A 20,439-nucleotide genomic window follows, 5' to 3' on the forward strand; every position below is an offset into this window, starting at 1 on the left:
GACTTTTTGTAATTCTTGCTGTATTACTAAAGAGTGAACATAAATATAATGGGAACACATGGCAGATGTGTTACAGCTCTCGCATTATATGATAAAGTGCCTTATCTTTGTGTACTTTTATAGAATCTGCTTTGAATCCTTTTTGCATAGGCAACTCAACTGATACAAGGGAGCTGACCTATTTGGACCTATTAGTTACCTAATGTTATGCATCATTTACCTCTACAACTAATATTGTGTACCAGTAACATTTCATAAAGTTTTATACTTTATGAAATAATACCACTAATACCAAATGTGAATGCTGTCCCATGGCATTATTTTTTCTGCAATTCTATGAAGCATGCCTCTTTTTGTGGATTTGGAACCAGTTACTGTGTAAACAAATTGGGCTTTAATCGGACATAATGTGAATAAAGGACTTTTCACTTCTGTTTGGTGGACAGTATTTAACTTTCTATTTTTCAACATTTTCTTCTGCAATTGCACTAGTAAGCACACTTGTTTTGTCTAGCTTTCTCTAGTATGGTTGGCACAAGTAAACCACACAATTATACACTTGCTTTCACAAAACCTTAGTTTTGCACACTCTTACACGCAAATTTGTGTAGCTGATTCATAACCCAGAAATACAGTGAAGCAAATATAATGTAACAAATGTAAGGCCTATAGATCAAAACTTTAAACAAAAACTAATGATGTATTAAAACTCTTTAAATGGGCCATTATTATCCAGTAAGTATTTAATTATGTATTACTGACTAATTAATTTACTTCTCAATTAGCAACAAAATAAAATAAAAAAATAATAATTTTATTTAATTTTAAATATAATTTACTTGTGTATATACTGTACCAAATCTCCCTAAACTGAATCTTGGTTTCTTCCTCATCCTACCTAATTTAAGAAAAATATCTCAGCTCTGTTGGTCCATACAGTGCAAGTGAATGGTAAAGGCAGCATAAAAGTAATTCATAAGACTCCAGTGGTTAAAACTATATCTTCAGAGGAGATATTATATGGTGAGAAACAGAACAAAATGTAAGTCCTTTTTTTACTATAAATCTCCACTTTCACTTCCACATTCTATTTTTTTTTTTTTGGCAATTCTCATTCTTCGTGCATATCGCCACCTACTGGTCAAAGGTGGAGGTTTATAGTAAAAAATGACTTTTTGATCTGTTTCTCACCCACACCTATCATATTGCTTATGAAGACATGGATTAAACCACTGGAGCTTTATGGATTGCTTTTATGCTGCCTTTGTGATTTTTGGAGATTCAAAGTTCTGGTCACCATTCACTTATTTATAAAAGCACGTTTTACAAATCCTTATTCAGTAATAATAAACGACTGTGATTGGCCCATCCTAGCCAGTGCTGAGAAAAGTAGCAGGCACCACATGATACAGCCAATTACACTAGAGGTTATTGCACAATAGTTGGGCAATACCAACATGTACAAAGGAGGGGGGACTTCAGTTTTTTGTCTGATTATGACAGACTCACGGTCACGCAGTTGCAAGGTATCTCATACCAGATTATTTTCAGTGTTCATAAATATATATATATATATATAACGTTGACATACACAGGTTGAATCATTAAAAACTTACTTCTTAACCACTCCACAGATTTAATATTAGCAAACTATAGTTTTGGCAAGTTGTTTAGGACATCTACTTTGTGCATGACACGAGGAATTTTTCCAACAATTGTTTACAGACAGATTGTTTCACTTTTAATTGACTATATCACAATTCCAGTGGGTCAGAAGTTTACATACACTAAGTTAACTGTGCCTGTAAGGAGCTTGGAAAATTCCAGAAAATGATGTCAAGCCTTTAGACAATTAGCTAATTAGTTTCTGATAGGAGGTGTACTGATTTTGGAGGTGTACCTGTGGATGTATTTTAAGGTCTATCTTCAAACTCAGTGCCTCTTTGCTTGACATCATGGGAAAATCAAAAGAAATCAGCCAAGACCCAGTCTGGTTCATTCTTGGGAGCAATTTCCAAATGCCTGAAGGTACCACTTTCATCTGTACAAACAATAGTACGCAAGTATAAACACTATGGGACCAAGCAGCCATCATACCGCTCAGGAAGGAGACACATTCTGTCTCCTAGAGATGAACGTAGTTTGGTGCAAAAAGTGCAAATCAATCACAGAACAACAGCAAAGGACCTTGTGAAGATGCTGGAGGAAACAGGTCGACAAGTATCTATATCCACAGTAAAACAAGTCCTATATCGACATAACCTGAAAGGCTGCTCAGCAAGGAAGAAGCCAATGCTTCAAAACTGCCATAAAAAAGCCAGACTACAGTTTGCAAGTGCACATGGGGACAAATATCTGAATTTTTTGAGAAATGTCCTCTGGTCTAATGAAACAAAAATTGAACTATTGGGCCATAATGACCATCGTTATGTTAGCAGGAAAAAGGGTGAGGCTTGCAAGCCGAAGAACACCATCCCAGCCGTGAAGCATGGGGGTGGAAGCATCATGTTGTGGGGGTGCTTTGCTGCAGGAGGGACTGGTGCACTTTCTAAAATAGATGGCATCATGAGGGAGGAAAATTTTGTGGATATATTGAAGCAACATCTCAAGACATCAGCCAGGAAGTTAAAGCTAGGTCGCAAATGGGTCTTCCAAATGGACAGTGACCACAAGCATACCTCCAAAGTTGTGGCAAAATGGGGTGGGGGTTGTACATACAGATCTGACATATTCTTCTAAAAATCTTCATTTGGGTTCTGCAGAAGAAAGTAAGTCACACACATCTGGGATGGCATGAGGGTGAGAAAAGAATTTTCATTTTTGGGTGAACTATCCCTTTAATTGTCATGGAAATAATGTCTAAATAAAAATAATAATAATAAAAGCTTAATTTTCTGCTATAATTGCTTGGTTTTTTTTCGTGTGAGTTTGATATGAAATATGAATTGGACATGTTTTGGTGAGATTCATCCGAATGCAGAAGCTGTGAGTTTTCAAGTGCATCCCCATAAGTATGAGTGCCGGTCTTTAAAACCCTCTCAGGAAATACGCACTTATATCTCTCGACAGAACACAAAAAACATCTGATGGAGCTTATGTTTTTTGCAGGCTATACGTTTAAATGACACCATCACTTCATTCTAAATCTCGTTTTATCAACAGGTTATCCTCCCCTGACTTTTCCGCTAAAGCACTAAAGTGAGTGTAACTTCTATCTCTACGGTAACCACTCTCCGCTCCCTGCACACGTGATCTCCGTTATTTCCTGCGGCAATACTCTTGCTCGCTCGCGCTAGTTGCTGCCTGCAGTTTCACGCGCAGATTACCATCACTATATTATACATATATATGCCTGTCAACAACAGCGCTGCCACTCTTTTCCTCTCACTCGTCCGTTCAGGTTAAACACGTCGCATATACAGATTTTATTTTGTGTTTTATTCAACATAAGATTTATTTATTTTTGGTCGTTAGAAGCTGCGTTGTGAAGAAAATCGCGTTTGTTGTGCGTGTAAGGGCAGTTTGGATTCTCAGCAATGGCGACAGCTGCGGTTTCTGCCCCTGCTGGCGGCGGCCCCAACCCCGGATCCGGTGCCGAGATGGTCCGCGGTCAAGCTTTCGATGTCGGGCCGCGATACAGTAACCTCTCGTACATCGGAGAGGGTGCATATGGCATGGTTTGGTAAGATGCGGTTATTCTTACAACCAGCTTCCGCATTGTTACCGTTGTTTTTCTAAGTATTGTAATAATGTTTCCTTTTCTCGCACGGGGTTGTTCATTCAATCACAACGCAGCGCACCAGCCCCAGTCTTGACTAGTATTGCTTGTCTTAACCAGTTGCATGCACTTTTCTTTATAATGGTTACGGTGGACATTGAAAGTATTTCCCTACTGGTTTTAAATGGTTATTGACAATAAGAAACAAGTTCATACTGGTCTTAACATTTGTCAAAGTAATGTGTGAAGGTTGCTTATGAGAGATGCATTTATTAATTAACTTGCATTGCAAATTTTGTTTAGGCTACGTGGTGTTTTTCTCTTTAGCATATTTGGTTGCATGAGGTTGCTTATTTTGGAGTATCAGTCTTTTGGAATTTAGACTTGATGCCATTCTAATTAAATTCCCCATAATGCTCCTAGATTACAATATCATCACTGCAGTGCGCAGATTTGCAGGCTGTGCAAAAGTTGCCTATTATTTTATGCGCTTTGTGCATGATCTATGTGAAGTTCCTGTCTGTAGATACCAAGATATTAGGCTGTTTGGGCTAACAAGCATCAGGTCCGAAATCAGTTTTATGTAAGGTGTAATTTGTGATTGTAAGACATTTACGCATTGCTTTTCCAGTAATGTCAAGGTGGCATGGTTCTCCAAGAAGGCGTGGGCACAGACTCCCCAAGGTTGAGTACAGCTGGCAGGGACTGTATAAATGCACAGGGGAACAAACTGTAAAGCAGTGGTAGGACCCAGATTTTACATTGGACATCAAGGCCAGGTGACCTAACACCGGTTTAGAAGTGTTGACCGAAGATTAAAAAATGCCCTTAAAACATGTTATATGCGAAATGACATAAGAGAAGTAAAACTGACACATTTTTAAATGCATTACCAACAGCAGAAGTGTGAAACACTGGGCCAGTAATGCTATATTATTATATGTACTTGGCTATATTACCAGAAACCGATGAATTTGCACCAAAATACCACACAGTTTGTGATGCACTGCTTTTAATGTCAACAACAAAAGATATGTAAAGCCTTTTCGACTTCCCTTTTTAAGTTAAGCCTATTTTGCTATCCTAACTATACACAATTATATTGCATTTTATTATTTGCATTTTGCATTGTTTTTCCCTGCTGTCTACGACTCTATCAGAACCGACCTTTAACCTATTTTTCTGATTGTTGAAGTGCTGGAGTGTCAATCATGATGGAAATTTTCAATGGTGTAAATGGTGTTGAAATTGTATAACAAAATAGAATTGTTGTGGGTAAGTTCCAAGCTAGCTCTTTATTACAGTTAAGAGACTAACTGGCTTGGTTTTGCAGACTGATTGCCCATCTGTTCTTTTGAGAGGAGTCCGTTGGCTAAACGAATGAGCTCATCGTTGGCAGGCCTCATTTTGCTCTTCTCACACGAATGGATGGATGAATGAATGAATGGTTCACACCCACTCCAATAGCTAGAGAGTAGAACAAGCCACCCTGGGTTGACAGTCATTCGGCCTGTAACATGTTGTGCTGAACATGCTGTAATGGTACTGGAGTCTTTATGTTGCTACACTTGTGACCGACAACAGCCTTTTTATTGCTTTTTGCTGTAAGTGAAAGGAATTTGGGTACAAAGAAGGATTTGATGTAATAATTTATTAATCAACAGAGTATAATACCAATACCTTTATCATACTGGAAGAGAAAAAAAATCTTTAGAACAAGCATGCATGTTAATGTCCAAAAAAAAAAAATGTCTAGTTTTTTTCTCTTTATGTAAATGCATGCTGTTGGTGCTACTTTGGCGAATTTAAAATATGGCTGAAAATCATCACTATTTATTTAGGAATGATATGACACAAGCATGAGACAGAAAGGAACAAATCTGATTAAATTGCTCATAATTTTCAATCCATGATGTTGCTGAAATCTGTTTTTGCAGTAGCCCTACAAATGGATGATGATGTCATCAAACAAGTATCCTACACACAGTCATTATATTGCTTGGATAATACTTAGAGTGAATTTTACCTAATTTATTTTTGCCTAGTGCAGATAATCCTAATGATGCGATGTTATAATGTTTGGTCTGTACTACTTCTCCACTTCTTTACATTTTGCACTGCAGATTGGGAGTTCTGGATATTCTAATGGATTTTGCATCCTGCATAATACCTCTGTCTCCATGAGGAAGCGCATTTGGTGTGACGGTCATCCTGACTCATATTATGCAAAACAAGACCAGTTGCAATCGTTGGCAGTGGTTTTTGACAACCAGTAATGCTAGACGTGTACAATAGTAATTTGTGGTAGTTTGATAGCCATCAGATTTCCTTGAAACCTAGAATACCAGGTCAAATTTATTACTCACTGTCTGTAGTCCTTTCCGAATTTTTACTAGGGATGCACCAATACCACTTTTTCTCTTCCGATCCAGTTCCGATACCTGAAATCTCAGTATCAGCCAAAACTGATGCGATACCATCGTTGATTTTTAATTTTTTTTTCCTTAATAAGTGTAGAATATTTATACCTAACTGTGTGGAACTGATTGGGGGTACTCTTTTATATGAAAAGAAACAAACCTCTAACTCCACATTATTTCAATATAAATTTATTTTTATTTTATTTTATTTTAACTTTAACCAGGAAAAAAAGACTCTCTGAGATTAAAAATCTCTTTTACAGGAGTGTCCTGGCCGAGATAGGCAGCCGAGTTTGCATATACAATTATACAACAAAGTTGCAACATACAATACTAAATGCAACATAAAAACATACAGCCAGTTAAAAACATTTACGCACCATTAATTCACTCTCTAGGTTACGTAATAAAATTTTAAAATGACTATAAGACACCAAGTTTTGTAGCTTCATCTCCATCTGGAGAAGATTCCAATCCGAGGTGGCGGCATGTGTAAATATGTAGCCTATTAAGAAAAACTTAAGTGTCAACTAGTCTACTGGATGATGTAGCAGCAAAATTAAAAGTAACTTATGTAAGAGTCTTCAGTAGAAAAGAAGCCAGTTTTCTTTGCACATTTTTTCAACTTGTTTCTGGGCTTAAAATTATTTTGTTCACTTTAGATGTAATAGGATATAAGCCCAATTTTCTTAGTATTATTTATTAACATTTAGAAATGTATTATACAATAGTAATATTCAGTTATTCCATCTTAACTTTAAAACTCTCTGGCTTTCATTTTGAAGGTCAGAATTTCTTTTTGTGTGTGTGACCTATATCACAATTTTAATACGCTTGTTATTTAAATTCTGGTTAAATGCTCCTCCGGTGGCGTTCTCCGTGCATGTTATAGGTGAACCGAACTACTGAGCATCTACATCTGAGATGTTGTTCGTGAGTAGCGCTCCCATATTGCAGCACACATTCACTGAAACACTCTGCTCATGCTGAGTATATATTTATCAAATCGCAATATATATATATATATATATATATATATATATATACATAAATATACACACATATACTGTGTGTGTGTGTGTGCGTGTGTATATATATCATCAGAAGACAACAAAGGACAGTTTAGACTACTGAGAGGATTATTGGTTGCCCTCTGCCCTCCCTTCAAGAACTACACACTTCCAGAATGAGGAAAAAGGCTGGAAAAATCATTCTGGACCCCACTCACCCTGCCCATTACCTTTTTGAACTGTTGCCTTCTGGATGGCGTTACAGAGCATTGAGCACCAGAACCGTCAGGCACAAGAACAGTTTTTTCCCTCAGTCTATCCATGTCATGAACAGCTAAAACTGCCCCACTGAGCAATAATTATGTGCAATACACAGCTGTCTATTTATATTTATCCAACATACCATACCTCTTCTGCCATACATTCCCTTGCACTGTATATAACAGATTTGTATTTGTACATACGTGTGTGCATGTGTGTGTGTGTGTGTGTGTGTGTGTGTGTATGTATGTATATATATGTATGTATGTGTGTGTGTACATATATATATATATATATATATATATATATACATACATACATACATATACGTATACATACACTACCAGTCAAAAGTTTTGAAACACTTGACTGAAATGTTTCTTATGATCTTAAAAATCTTTTGATCTGAAGGCGTATGCTTAAATGTTTGAAATTAGTTTTGTAGACAAAAATATAATTGTGCCACCATATTCATTTATTTCATTATAAAACTAAAATGTAATAAAAACATTTTTTAAATGGATGACATGGACCAAATAATAAAGAAAAGCAGCCAATAAGTGCCCAACATAGATGGAAACTCCTTCAATACTGTTTAAAAAGCATCCCAGGGTGATACCTCAAGAAGTTGGTTGAGAAAATGTCAAGAGTACATGTCTGCAAATTCTAGGCAAAGGGTGACTACTTTGAAGATGCTAAAATATAACACAGTTTTGATTTATTTTGGATTTTGTTTAGTCAAAACATAATTCCCATAGTTCCATTAATGTTATTCCATAGTTTTGATGACTTTCCTATTATTCTAAAATGTGTAAAAAAAAATTATAATAAAGAATGTGTTTCTAAACTTTTGACCGGTTGTGTGTATGTGTGTGTGTGTGTATATATGTATATGTATATGTGTGTGTATATATATATATATATATATATATATATATATATATATATATATATATATATATATATATATATATTATAGTTTTTTTTTTGTCTTATGTATTTCTATATATACTTTATTTTCTATTCACTTTTTATTTTTATTCTATTTTTTTTTTATTATTATCTCTGTCTTGTTGTATTGTTTGTGCACTGGAAGCTTCTGTCACCAAGACAAATTCCTTGTATGTGTAAGAATACTTGGCAATAAAGCTCATTCTGATTCTGATATATATATATATACATACACACACACACACACACATATTAGGGTTGTCACGAAACCATAATCATATCTTACGATACTATACCAGCTAAAGTGTCATGATACCAAGTAGTATCATGATACCACACGATAGTGTGTTAATTCTTAACACAGTTTGTGTTACTAAGAATAGTTGTTCTTAGAAACTAGCCATTCCACTTGTTTCGGAAGTGGTGAAAATAACTGATGGATCTACAAACTCTCATGGTGAAATTGTAAGGATTTATACAAATTTTCTAAATTTGGCTAATTCGTATGATATCGTACGACTGCACTTGTATGAATTTGTATGAATTTCACTACAGCCAAACAGACATGGTTGGTCTTGTGATTATAGCATTACAGATGCAACTGTTAAATACTGAAAGAACAATGGTAAACATAAGGGCAAGAACAATGGACCTTTATGTATTATGAACAAATTCATCAAAATGTGCAGTATTTTGAAGTTTTAGTATTGCGATACTACCGTAGCACCGGTATACTGTGCAACCCTAATATATACTTATCAAATGAGGCATTTGTAATTCACAAAACTATTATTTGTTTTCAAGAGACTTAGAATAAATTGCACGAGTCATATGGACTACTTTAATCTTCGTTTATGGTTCTTTTATGTCTTTTTGGAGCTTCACAGTAACGACTATTACTAACACAGTATTGGATTTGCATCGGGCTCAACCGATACCTGATTTGGATGAAATTAATACAGTATATAGCGTGCATGTGCTGCACACTTCAAAGTGAATGTGTAGAGCCAGCTGCTCATACACTGAAAACAACATCATGAGCAAAGGCAGGGTTTTTCCTGGGTCAAAAATGGTCTTCGTGGTGGCTGACATATGTTTTTTTTTATTATTATTATTATTGCAATTAATATTAAGATTTCATGTTTGTAATGAATATTATTTGTTTCGTCATCTGAGCATCTAGACTCTAGAAACTTCTGAATTCAACAGTTTTTGTTCTTCAAGGTGCTGTGTGAAATCAAACTAGTTTAACACCTTATATCTATAGGCCTAAATATAATATTAATGAGTAAAGCATAACTGATTTGAAGAAAATGTTTGTTTCCTACGCCATAACAGATATTGTCTCCTTTTATCAGTCTCTTAATGATTTGGGAATCATTTTGATTCTAGGAACATCTGAAGCCAACCCAGGTCAGTTTTTTCAATTTCAAACATAATCAGGAATATATTACAAATGACTTTTATTCATAATATATAAAGGTCCAGACTTTTATTCTACATTGTTCTTGCCCTTATGTTTACCATTGTTCTTTCAGTATTTAACAGTTGCATCTGTAATGCTATAATCACAAGACCGACCATGTCTGGCTCCCGATTACAGTAGTTAGTCTTTCTTAAAAATAATCACTTATCAATAATACTAATCAATAATCACAGGGCAAGTGTTTTCTCTTACCTTCGTAAGTGCTGTTCAGAAAGTCAGAGCTGTCTAGGCATTTGAAATGGTTGAATTGCTCCATAGTGCTTTAAAATAGTGAATTCTCACGCATAAGTTTTGTTGTTTGCACCAATACATCAAGGGAAGCTCAGTTTCATCGTGCATGTAATCCACTCTGTGCTATCCTGTCACCGGAGTTCACATAATGAGGAAAGCCTGGTTGTCACGCACGCACCTCACACGCATAAGCGTTCCACGTATTTAGCACTTATAAACTGGCGAAAGCAAGATGAATATCATAAAATTTGCTTCGGCGGCCTTAATTTAGCTTCGGCGGCCACCAAAAAATTTTCAATGCAGGAAAAACCTTGAAAGGACATAGATTATTTACTCTTGCCATCACTGGGTGTTATATTGTGTGTATGCATTTTTTATATAGCCTATATGTAAAAGGCTAATGTATTTTCAGTTACAAATATGTCTTTTTGTGGTTTGACAGCTTGGATGAAACCTATTCAAGGCTACATACAGAGAAATTGCATAAAAAAAGATGCCATTTGTAATCATTCAGTTTTGTACACTAACCTGCAAACTCATCAACGTCACTTTGTCATTCTTGAAGAAGTGCAAAAATCTTCATAACTTTTGTGTGTATGTTGACTAGTTTCACAACTTTGGACTGCCACCTGACACGTCCTTCTGTATTAAAGGGATACTTCACCCAAAAATGAAAATTCTCTCATTTACTCACCCTCATGAGTAGTAATAATAATTGAAATGATCAATGATATGATAACATGAAAAAGATGAATATTTACGTACTATTAACTATAAACCATCGCTTCCGGTAAGCTTCACGAGAGGGTGGAGATCACGTGGTCTCTCGTGATGTATTCACGTTGCCATGTTACGGACGTAATCTCACGTTCTTCTCTCTGTTGAGACATCCAGGATAAGCACACAAACGCACCATTGTGAGTAAACAAACATACAGATCTGAACCCAAACCAACTAAGCTTCTCTACAGTGTTCTTCCTACTCAGTTGTAAACAGCGCTGCTCTTCCGGTTGTGTCGCACATGCGTCAGTTCTCGCGTGTCTCACGTGCCAACATGATTACGTCACGCGCATACCGCTGCTGACCAGAAGCAATGCTTTATTGTTAAAAAGCACTTAAATATTAATCTTTCACACCAAAAGTGATCGTGTCGCTTTAGAAGACATTAATTTAAACATTGGAGTTGTTTATGCTGACTGTCTGTGATTTTTGGAGCTTCAAAAGTTTGATCTCCATCCACTTGCATTTTAAGGACCTACTGAGCTAAGATGTTTTTCCATTTTTCTTCAAATGTGTTCTGCTGAAGAAAAGAAGTTATACACACCTTGGATATCATGAGAGTGAATAAATAATGAGAGAATTTTCATTTTTGGGTGAACTATCCCTTTAAGTACATTTAAATGTTATATCACCCCTTTGTGCTCTCTCAAAGCTATTACACCAGACTACTTTAACAGAAGGCCAACTGACCTTGAACTGGAAAGCACAAAAATTAAGCTTCTAATTTAAATGTTGGCTAATTAATATATCGATGCCTCAGTTTATTGAGGAAAATAACCTGCTTTTTTCAATTATAATTTCATGTTGACTTTAAAGGGAATTATTTCATCGGATGTAAAAGACCACTTAAATACTGATGTATTTCTGAGCATAAAACTGTTCGAGCGACTGCAACTGCGGGCCAGCTTACTTCAATAGCATCCACTGGCCTGGTTCTGAGAGGCCCCCTGTGATGTAATGGCTGGAGAATGTTGAGTTTAGCTGTGTTAAAGAGAGAGTTTGGGAACCACTTGGGTTTCAGTTTTAAACCAGAGAAAGAGAGAGTGAATGAATGGAGGGAGTGGAAAGGAAAGGAAATGGAAAGGGGTGGGTAAGTGGATTTGGCAGTGGAGAAAGTTGGGCTAAAGACTACAGTCCATGTTTTTGTTCTGCCACACTGAAGCTTTGATTCCCGTAACTCTATATGTGTGTGTGTACAGCAGCGCTTGAGGCCATTCTACAACAGGGTCTAATTACCGGGAGTGACATCCTCTGTAGATTCACATAGCAGGTGTAATTAAGCTGTGTTATGGAGACATAAATGCAGCTTTTAGCATTTTATAAATAATGGGCGAGTTACATATATTCTTGACAGTAATCACATGTTGTCACACTGGCAGATTGGTGATGTCTTTTCCACGTTCAAAATGTTTAAACTTCAACAAAGTGTTGCTGACTTAATGTGTGCGCGCTGGAACCTGTAACTTACAAACAGTTTGTAGTTCTTCATAAATCGTGATGCTTACACATTCCATCTTTTCCCAGCTGTGCAGTAAATTAGGCAACTCTCAGGGGCTGTTCACACAGGACGTGTTGTTGCATTCAAAAACAGCTAGATGTAGCATGGTGCAGTGGAACAGACTGCAGGCGTATTGAGACGCTTTTTTAAAGTTTAAAGGGATTTTACCCAAAAATGAAAGTGATCCATCAGTGCATCTGTAATGGGAGCCAGCTGGTACGTGATAGCTGTGCGGTATATGTAAGCCTAACTCCCCTGGACTCGAGGTGCACTAGCGACTGACGCTAGGGTCTGTAGCCTTTAGCCTCCTCGTTAGTGCACCTGCCTCCTATGCCGGCAGATGCCGGTTCGAATATAGCTCTTTGCGGGTCGACCAGGACCGGTAACAGTGGTGCCGTTGACCCAGAATGGGAGTGAGGTTTAGGGGGGTGAGTGTAATGGGAGCCAGCTGGAACTTGATAGCTGTGCGGTATGTGTAAATCCTCACTCCCCTGGCCTCGATGCGCACTAGTGACTGACGCTAGGGGCTGGAGCCTTTAGGTTGTTATTTAGTGCCATCCTACATTTCTAATAATTCTGAACAGATCGTTGAAAGCAAATAGTGTCAAAATTAGGACTGTAATAGGACAAAAATTAGTATTGATTGATACAGATTTCCCGATTCACAAGCTCTCAATTCAATGTCGAATGTTGATTCATATGGGTATTTTTCAGTTATAAAGTTATTTTTCTTACATGAAAGAAATTCCCTCCCAGTTAATGCTGTTAATTATACAGGGGACCTTCTAACTAGGTCAATTAGGAAAATATTAATGTAACTTTTATTTTATTCGTTTTTCATAATTGTTCACATTTTAGCTTTTAAACAATGAACAAATGCATGTTTTCAATCAATAAATATGATATTATATTGCATATGTTATTTGTTACATGTTTGTTTAATTGCATGATTTGTGCTATTTACAGGTAGGCTATTGACTTGTTGAATACATGCTTAAAAACTGGTACTGTCTCTTTAAGAAAACTGGTATTTCTGTAAAGAACGTCATTAAATGAGCACATGTTAACGAGAGACTCAAATTACTTTATCTTATCCGTACTGTGCGTGATTCGTATTAAATGTTTTTTTGGTTTGTTTTTGATCATTAACTGGCTGAATAGTACAGAAAGGGAATTAAAAAAGAGATTATTCAGTGACAAATGGATTGCATGGATCTCGTCTTTGGACACATTACACGGAACAACTTTTACTCTCAACACGCAGTGAAAGGAACTTGCTGCTGAATACTCCACTATACTACACGATCACTGCAATCACCAGCCATTTGCCAAATATATAAATTTTAGTCGCATAGCGCAAAATTTGGTTGCAAATGCGAGTGACTTTCTCTCATTGTAGTGGAGCGTTGCGCATAGAGTAAAAGATTGATCTTGGGATTTAAGGATCGATATCGAGATTGTACTATGATATTCATTTGAACATCGTAAAATCAATATTTTTACCCAGCCCTAGTCAAAATGCAGCCTGCATTCGCTTACAGTTACCATCTGTAGCCTTCTACTTTGACTTTATGCTAAGCCATTCCAGCAGAGTATGTGAGCGAAGCGGAGTGAAAGCGGATCGAGGAGTGGAGCTGCATTATTTTGCCTGGAGTGAGGAGCGGGTTTATAAAAAATCGGAGTGTCATTGTTTTCTCTCGCTTCAAGAGCACTCCACCAATGTTCCATCACGAGCACAACACCTGTTAATGGCCCTGAATGGAATAATTTACCACGTTAAGCGGTGTTAAACACTATTGACGTGAAGGAAAGATGGAATTTCTGATATAACCATAAAGAATGTGATAAAAAAAAATAAAAAATACAAATGTAAAATCTAGTGGCACTTGGTAATATTCGGCCTCCTGCACGAATGTTACTTTCGTTTTCTGTGTTCACGAACCCTATTATTGAGGTAAGCTTGTAGTAAAGCTTTAGTTAATTACATGCTCGTGTCTCATCTCTTTATTCCTATATCAGCTGGCGTATATTGAAAATTAATGACAGGACGGCGAAGGAGAACACGAGTGGGGAGGTGATTGCCACGATCAAAAGTTCGTTGTGAAATCCTAAAAGACGTGTCCAGAAAACATGATGATAATCCGTTCACGTGGAGAGAAAATCTAAAGGTCAGTAATACATACACTACCAGTCAAAAGTTTAGGGTCACTTACTCATTCTTTATTTAAATTTTTTTTCTTCACATTTTAGAATAATAGTAAAGTCATCAAAACTATGGAATAACATAAATGGAACTATTGAATTGTGTTGTGACTAAAAAATCAAAACTGTGTTATATTTTAGCATCTTCAAAGTAGTCACCCTTTGCCTAGAATCTTGAGGTATCACCCTGGGATGCTTTTTAAACAGTATTGAAGGAGTTCCCATCTATGTTGGGCACTTATTGGCTCCTTTTCTTTATTATTTGGTCCAAGTCTTCCATTTCAAAAACTTTTTTTTTTTTAATTACATTTTATTTTTATAATGAAATAAATTAATATGGTGGCACAATTATATTTTTGTCTACAAAACTAATTTCAAACATTTAAGCATACGCCTTCAGATCAAAAGATTTTTAAGATCATGGGAAACATTTCAGTCAAGTGACCCCAAACTTTTGTACAGCAGTGTATATATCAAATGCATCGCAATCTTAACTGTTGGCTATTATGTCCCGCATTAAATGGAATTGAACTTTTAACGACCTAAAACACCAAATGAACTAATCAATATGTTAATATTGCATAGTTTCACATGGGGTAAACTCCTTGTGGTCGCGATTAGCGGTTCTCACTCTCAATGGGGCGCGTGGTAAGTTTTGCTTGGATCGTGGATTTTAGCACGAGCCTTCACATGCAGAGTCTCCTCGGTGTTATGCACAGCGAACCACGTGATGAGATGTGCAGATTGACGGTCTCAAAAGCGGAGGCAACCGTGCAACCACGAGGACCTACTAAAGTAGTGGGAATTGGGCATTCCAACATTGGGAGAAAAGGGGATAAATTAAGACTTTTACCCACATTTTCTCTCAGGGGGTTACCCCTGAACCCCCATACATTATCTTTCCTATGTACTGTATTTATATAAGCCTATATATAAATGGTAGAAGATCCTCCATAGTCCACTACTTTGGTTGTCTTTGGGCCACAATGTCCTCATTCTTGTCCAGTTAAGAGACTTTTTGACTGTTGATTTATATATATTTTTTTTTATTATTTTACAAAGTGGCTACTATTGCTGCCAACTTGGAAATGTATAATATCTATTTCAAAAAATGTGCATTTCTTACACATTTTCAGTAGTCAGAATGGCTACGAAATTAAACAAGTTATTATTGTCCGGACTTTTGGTGGGATAGAAATGTCGAGACCGGACCTCTTGGAAACTTGATTGAATACACCTGGCCTACATATTTAGGCTAGCTATTGGTCTTTAATCAGATGAGCACTAAATGTAGAATTTGATTTGGACAAACTTGATTTATGCATTATAGTAGGCTCTGAAGTCTGGCAACATTGTTAGAAAAATTCTTTGACATGGACTGCAATAAATATTACTTGCAGTTTAATTCTTGGCAGTATTGCGACACTAGTGTGTTGTCATAATATTGCAGAAGTGGCTCTGTGGGCAGTGTCTCTCACGTCTCTCACTCTCTCTCAGGAGGAGGAATGTTGCAGGGTTGACTCTGTTACAGTTCCTCTTAAAGTTCTCACTGGAGGGCATAACCCTACCTCTGTGTTAAACTCTATGTAGCTTCTGATTTAATTTCATTAGTGAAATAATGTGATTCTGAACTAACACTCCCAAAATAAGTGACTTGCTTTCTTTCATAGACCAAAGGAGAAATGTTACAGTTTATTCATGTTTATTGTATGGTAACAGCCCTCTATATTGCAAGTAAATCACTCTTATATGCAACCAAATTTTGCACTATGTGACACAAAAATATCTGTTATTAGCCACTGCCTAGTAAATATCCAGATTTTCCTCACCAGTTATCGAGTTATGTAGCAGCAAAGAGAACTTTAGCACCGAGTTTCTTTCACTGCTTGATGTGTCTCATGATGAGCGTGCACCCTAAGGAAATTTAGCTCCTTTGGATGCAGTGGGTCCTGAGTTCTCATGGATCGAGGTTAGGGTTAGGGGTTAGAGTTAACATTGCTTTAGTTGAGCCGTAATATCCCATAGTTACCTTTATATTGCAATTAACATCGTCAACTGTGATTTTGCTTAAACTCTTCCATGGACCATTTTCTCCGTATTACAGCATGGCTACAGTGTAACGAGCCTGTTGGATGTCTGTTGGAAGGTAAAAGTGTTGCAAAACTCAATAGCTTGTAGATTTGAATTCAAAAAGTTGTAGAATAAATATTAATGGAACACGTTAGTCAATACACATTATGTGAGTAAAGTTTGCTTTGACTCGCTCCATGTAATGGATCTCATCTTTGGACAGACATCTTTCATTTTATAATGTCTCTTTTAATTTCCTTTCTGTTACTTAGTCAGTTGTTGATCAAAAATTAAAAAGAGACTTGAATTCTAATTACACATTGCACGAATGAAGTAAAAACAACCGTTCAACTTCTTTCTTGTTAATATGTGCTCAACCGAAAACCGGAACTGCCGGTACTCTTAAAGAGACAGTACCATTTTAGCACTTGTTACATATCAATGTAAACTCAATGTCAGTAATTGTTAACGGTACAAATTATGCATATAAACAAGCATGTAACAACATGTAGTAAGTGTTATACATGTGTAAATATGTAAATATTAAAAAGGGCAGTCGTACATTACTAAATATTTTAACTTCAATAAACACTGTAATTATTGAAAAATTTGAGTGCCTGAGCAAATGACGAAAATTTTCATAAAATTTTTACAATTTTCCAAATGTGTTTTCCCTCTTCCCTTTCACACAATGTCCATGAACACACCTGTGAATGCCTTGAAGTATAATATTTCTAACATTATCAAAATATTCATTTGATTATGCATGCAGTAGGCCAGGCATTGACAAGTAATGGATATTTGAAACTATTATCTTTCAAACATCTGAGTTCTCTGTTTCATTTAACACTATTTTATCTAACACATTGCTCATGTCTATCATGCACTTTTAAGATAATTTGCCACTCTAGGTGTTAAAAAAAAAAAAAAAAAAAAAAAAAAGGATTTGCTGGTGCACTGCACCATTACATATTCCATTGACAGTTATTGCTGTTTGCCCTTACCTTATGATAAAAAAAAAAAAAAATCAGTTTGCATTTCTGTCACATTCATCATTTTATTCCAAACCCGTATAGCGTTCTTACTTCTGGGGAAAACAAAAGGAGATGTTAAGCATAATGTTAGCCTTAGTTACCATTCACTTTCATTGAATGGAAAAAAAGATGCAATGAAAGTGAATGGTTACTAAAGCTAAACTTCTTAACACCTACTTTTGTGTTCCACAGAAGTCAAACAGATTTAGAACAACATGTGGGTGAGTAAATGATGACAGAATTTTCATTTCTGAGTGTACTATCCTTTTAAATGAAAAAAGATAAATGTAGTATTCATGGGCAATTGAACTATTTAGTTGTCCCAAAATGCATCTGTTTTCTGCTTATTAGGTAATTATACTAATTTTCCTTCATTGTTGGAGGGCAAGAGTTTCCTGAAGCTTAAACCATTAAATGCATCACTCAGGTTTTGTGTTCAAGCTTATCCCTCTATGACTGTTTGCTTCAGCAGGTTGACTCACTCATTCAGAGTTATGCATCTATACATAGCTGGTGTAAATCAAGGTCTTGTGTGCCCTCATTTCAAATAGCACATTTTTATTACCAGTTAAATTGCATTAATAATCACAATAATGACTGTTTGCCCACTTGAGTGTGGGTTTGTATTCGGTATTCCTAGCGTTAATGCAGGGGTTTGGCAAAAACCTGTGCAAAGCCCAGCACCATTAACCTAATGTTAACGTAGTATTTTTTTTAAATATAGTATTTCAAGATTGTCCCATGTGCCCAAATAGCACCTGTTTATTATCAATTAAACTGCATTCATAATTACGATAAGGACTGTTTGTCCACTTGAGTATGGGTGCAGGTTGAATTTGCTTTATCGGATTTCTGGGAGGTTTTTATGTATAGCTAAAGTATATTGGGCTTTAGTCATCAAAACAACAAAAAAACAGAACGAATTTGTGAAATAGTTTGTATAACTATTTAAATGTGAATTTAAAAAAGGTAGATCTGGAGTGCTTAATTCATGGTTTGCCAATGTAAAAATCTAATTTGCTTGATGATAATAAAGGCTATCCAATACAACAAAAAATCAAAACCAAAAAACTGCCCAACAATGTACTCTTCTTGAATCAAATGAATGGAAAAGCTTGGACAAATTTTTTGTTCCACAAAATCAAGCGTCTGAAAATAGGAATGTTTAGAACTTTCACATGGAAATTCGAGATGCAGCAGTGTAATGGAAAATGTACCAAGGCAGTGTTTTTCCTAGGTCAAAAATGGTCTTCGGTGGTGGCTGACGTACACTGTCATCACATGCGTGATGCAGTTTTTATTTTTTATTTTTTTATGTAATTGCAATTAATATTTAAGATATGTAGTTGCATTTCATGTTTGTAATGAATATGATTTGATCATCTGAGTATGTAGAAACCTCTGAGTGAGTTTTTGTACTTAAGATGCTGTGGGAAGTCAAATTAACTTACCTTATTTCTATAGGCCTAGTTATAATATTCATGAGTAAACCACTTTACTGATTTGGAAACTGTGCTATAGAGGAAATGTTTGTTTCCTACTCCAAAACAGATTTTGTTTTCCTTTTAGCAGACTCCTAATGATTTGGGAATGATTTAGATATATCTGATGCCAAACCAGGCCAGTTTGTTTCCTAATCTCAAACATCATCAGAACAGGAAATGTATTAAAAGAGTACACATGAGTTTGTTCATAATTTTTAAAGGCCCAGAATTTTACTCTACAGTGTACATGCCGTTTTGTTTTCCATAGTTCTTTCATTGTTTAACAGTTGCATTTGTAATGCCATAATCACAAGAAAGACCATGGATGGCTCCTCATTACAGTGGTTAGTTAGGTCTTTCTTAAAAAATAAACTTTTTTTATTTATTAAAAATAATAGCCTAAACACATTAAACACCACTTTTTTAATACAACTTCCAGCTGTAAGGAAAAGGTCTGTTCAGTTTACTGTGATAAATGTTAGTAAGGGTGTTGTTGATGTGTAGACGTGAAAAGTCGTGTAATTAATGCTGGTGAAGAGCAGGTGTTTTCCCTTTCCTTTGTCAGAGCTGTAGCCGGTTGAAATGGTTGAATTGGTCCATAGCATTTTAAAATAGAAAATTCTCATGAAGAATTCAAATGGGTCACATAAGTTTTGTCGACCGCACCACGATATTGCGAGAGGCCCAGTTTAATGAGACTGTCATGTGATCAGCTCTGCACTATCCTGTCACTGGAGCTCACATATTGAGGGAAGCTTGGTTGACGCGCGTTGCACGCACTTGCATCTGTGTGCTCCAGAGATACAGTAGGATAGAGCAGAGCGCATCTTGCATGTCTCGGTGGATTGCACAACACTCACGCGAAACCAGTCTTTAAGCACCCCGTGCTCATCCACGTTCCAGATTAGAAGCATATTTAGCACTTATAAAATGGCAAAAAGATTAATTTGAATATCATTAAAATGATTAAAATTCTTTCTGGTATCTCACGTTAAAATACAGAGCCAAGTACAAGTCAGCCATCTGTAAGTTGATTTCACCTGGCTCTGTGGCGTGATTAGAATATTCCTCTTGTTTGTTTGAGGGACCCATCCAGCTTGACACCGCAACATTGGCTTGACCTATGTTGTGAGTTTGGGGAGAGACTATCTGTTTGAACATTCAATGGAAGATGGGTGGAGTTTTCTGAAATCTGTTTAAAACATTTTTTATTTTTTATTATGTAATTATGTGGCACAGCAATGACACATCCGACCACATCCACACTTACCGGGTTTCCAAAGTATATGCAGTA

The 20,439-nt window shown here is 36.3% G+C and overlaps 1 protein-coding gene across 2 annotated transcripts in view; it reads left to right on the forward strand.

The window, feature by feature from the left end:
• Nucleotides 1-3,268: 3,268 nt before the first annotated feature.
• The window catches only part of LOC127439682 (mitogen-activated protein kinase 1), a 54,010-nt gene continuing 36,839 nt past the window's right edge, over nt 3,269-20,439 (forward strand). For both annotated transcript variants that reach the window (XR_007897008.1, XM_051695929.1), the window contains exon 1: nt 3,269-3,682. Coding sequence is in view for 1 of the 2 variants with exons in the window: in XM_051695929.1 (XP_051551889.1) it covers nt 3,537-3,682 (146 nt within the window). In the remaining variant the exon portion in view is untranslated. The remainder of the gene's footprint in view (nt 3,683-20,439) is intronic.

Source organism: Myxocyprinus asiaticus, chromosome 4, assembly GCF_019703515.2.
Source record: "Myxocyprinus asiaticus isolate MX2 ecotype Aquarium Trade chromosome 4, UBuf_Myxa_2, whole genome shotgun sequence".
Lineage (NCBI taxonomy): Eukaryota > Metazoa > Chordata > Actinopteri > Cypriniformes > Catostomidae > Myxocyprinus > Myxocyprinus asiaticus.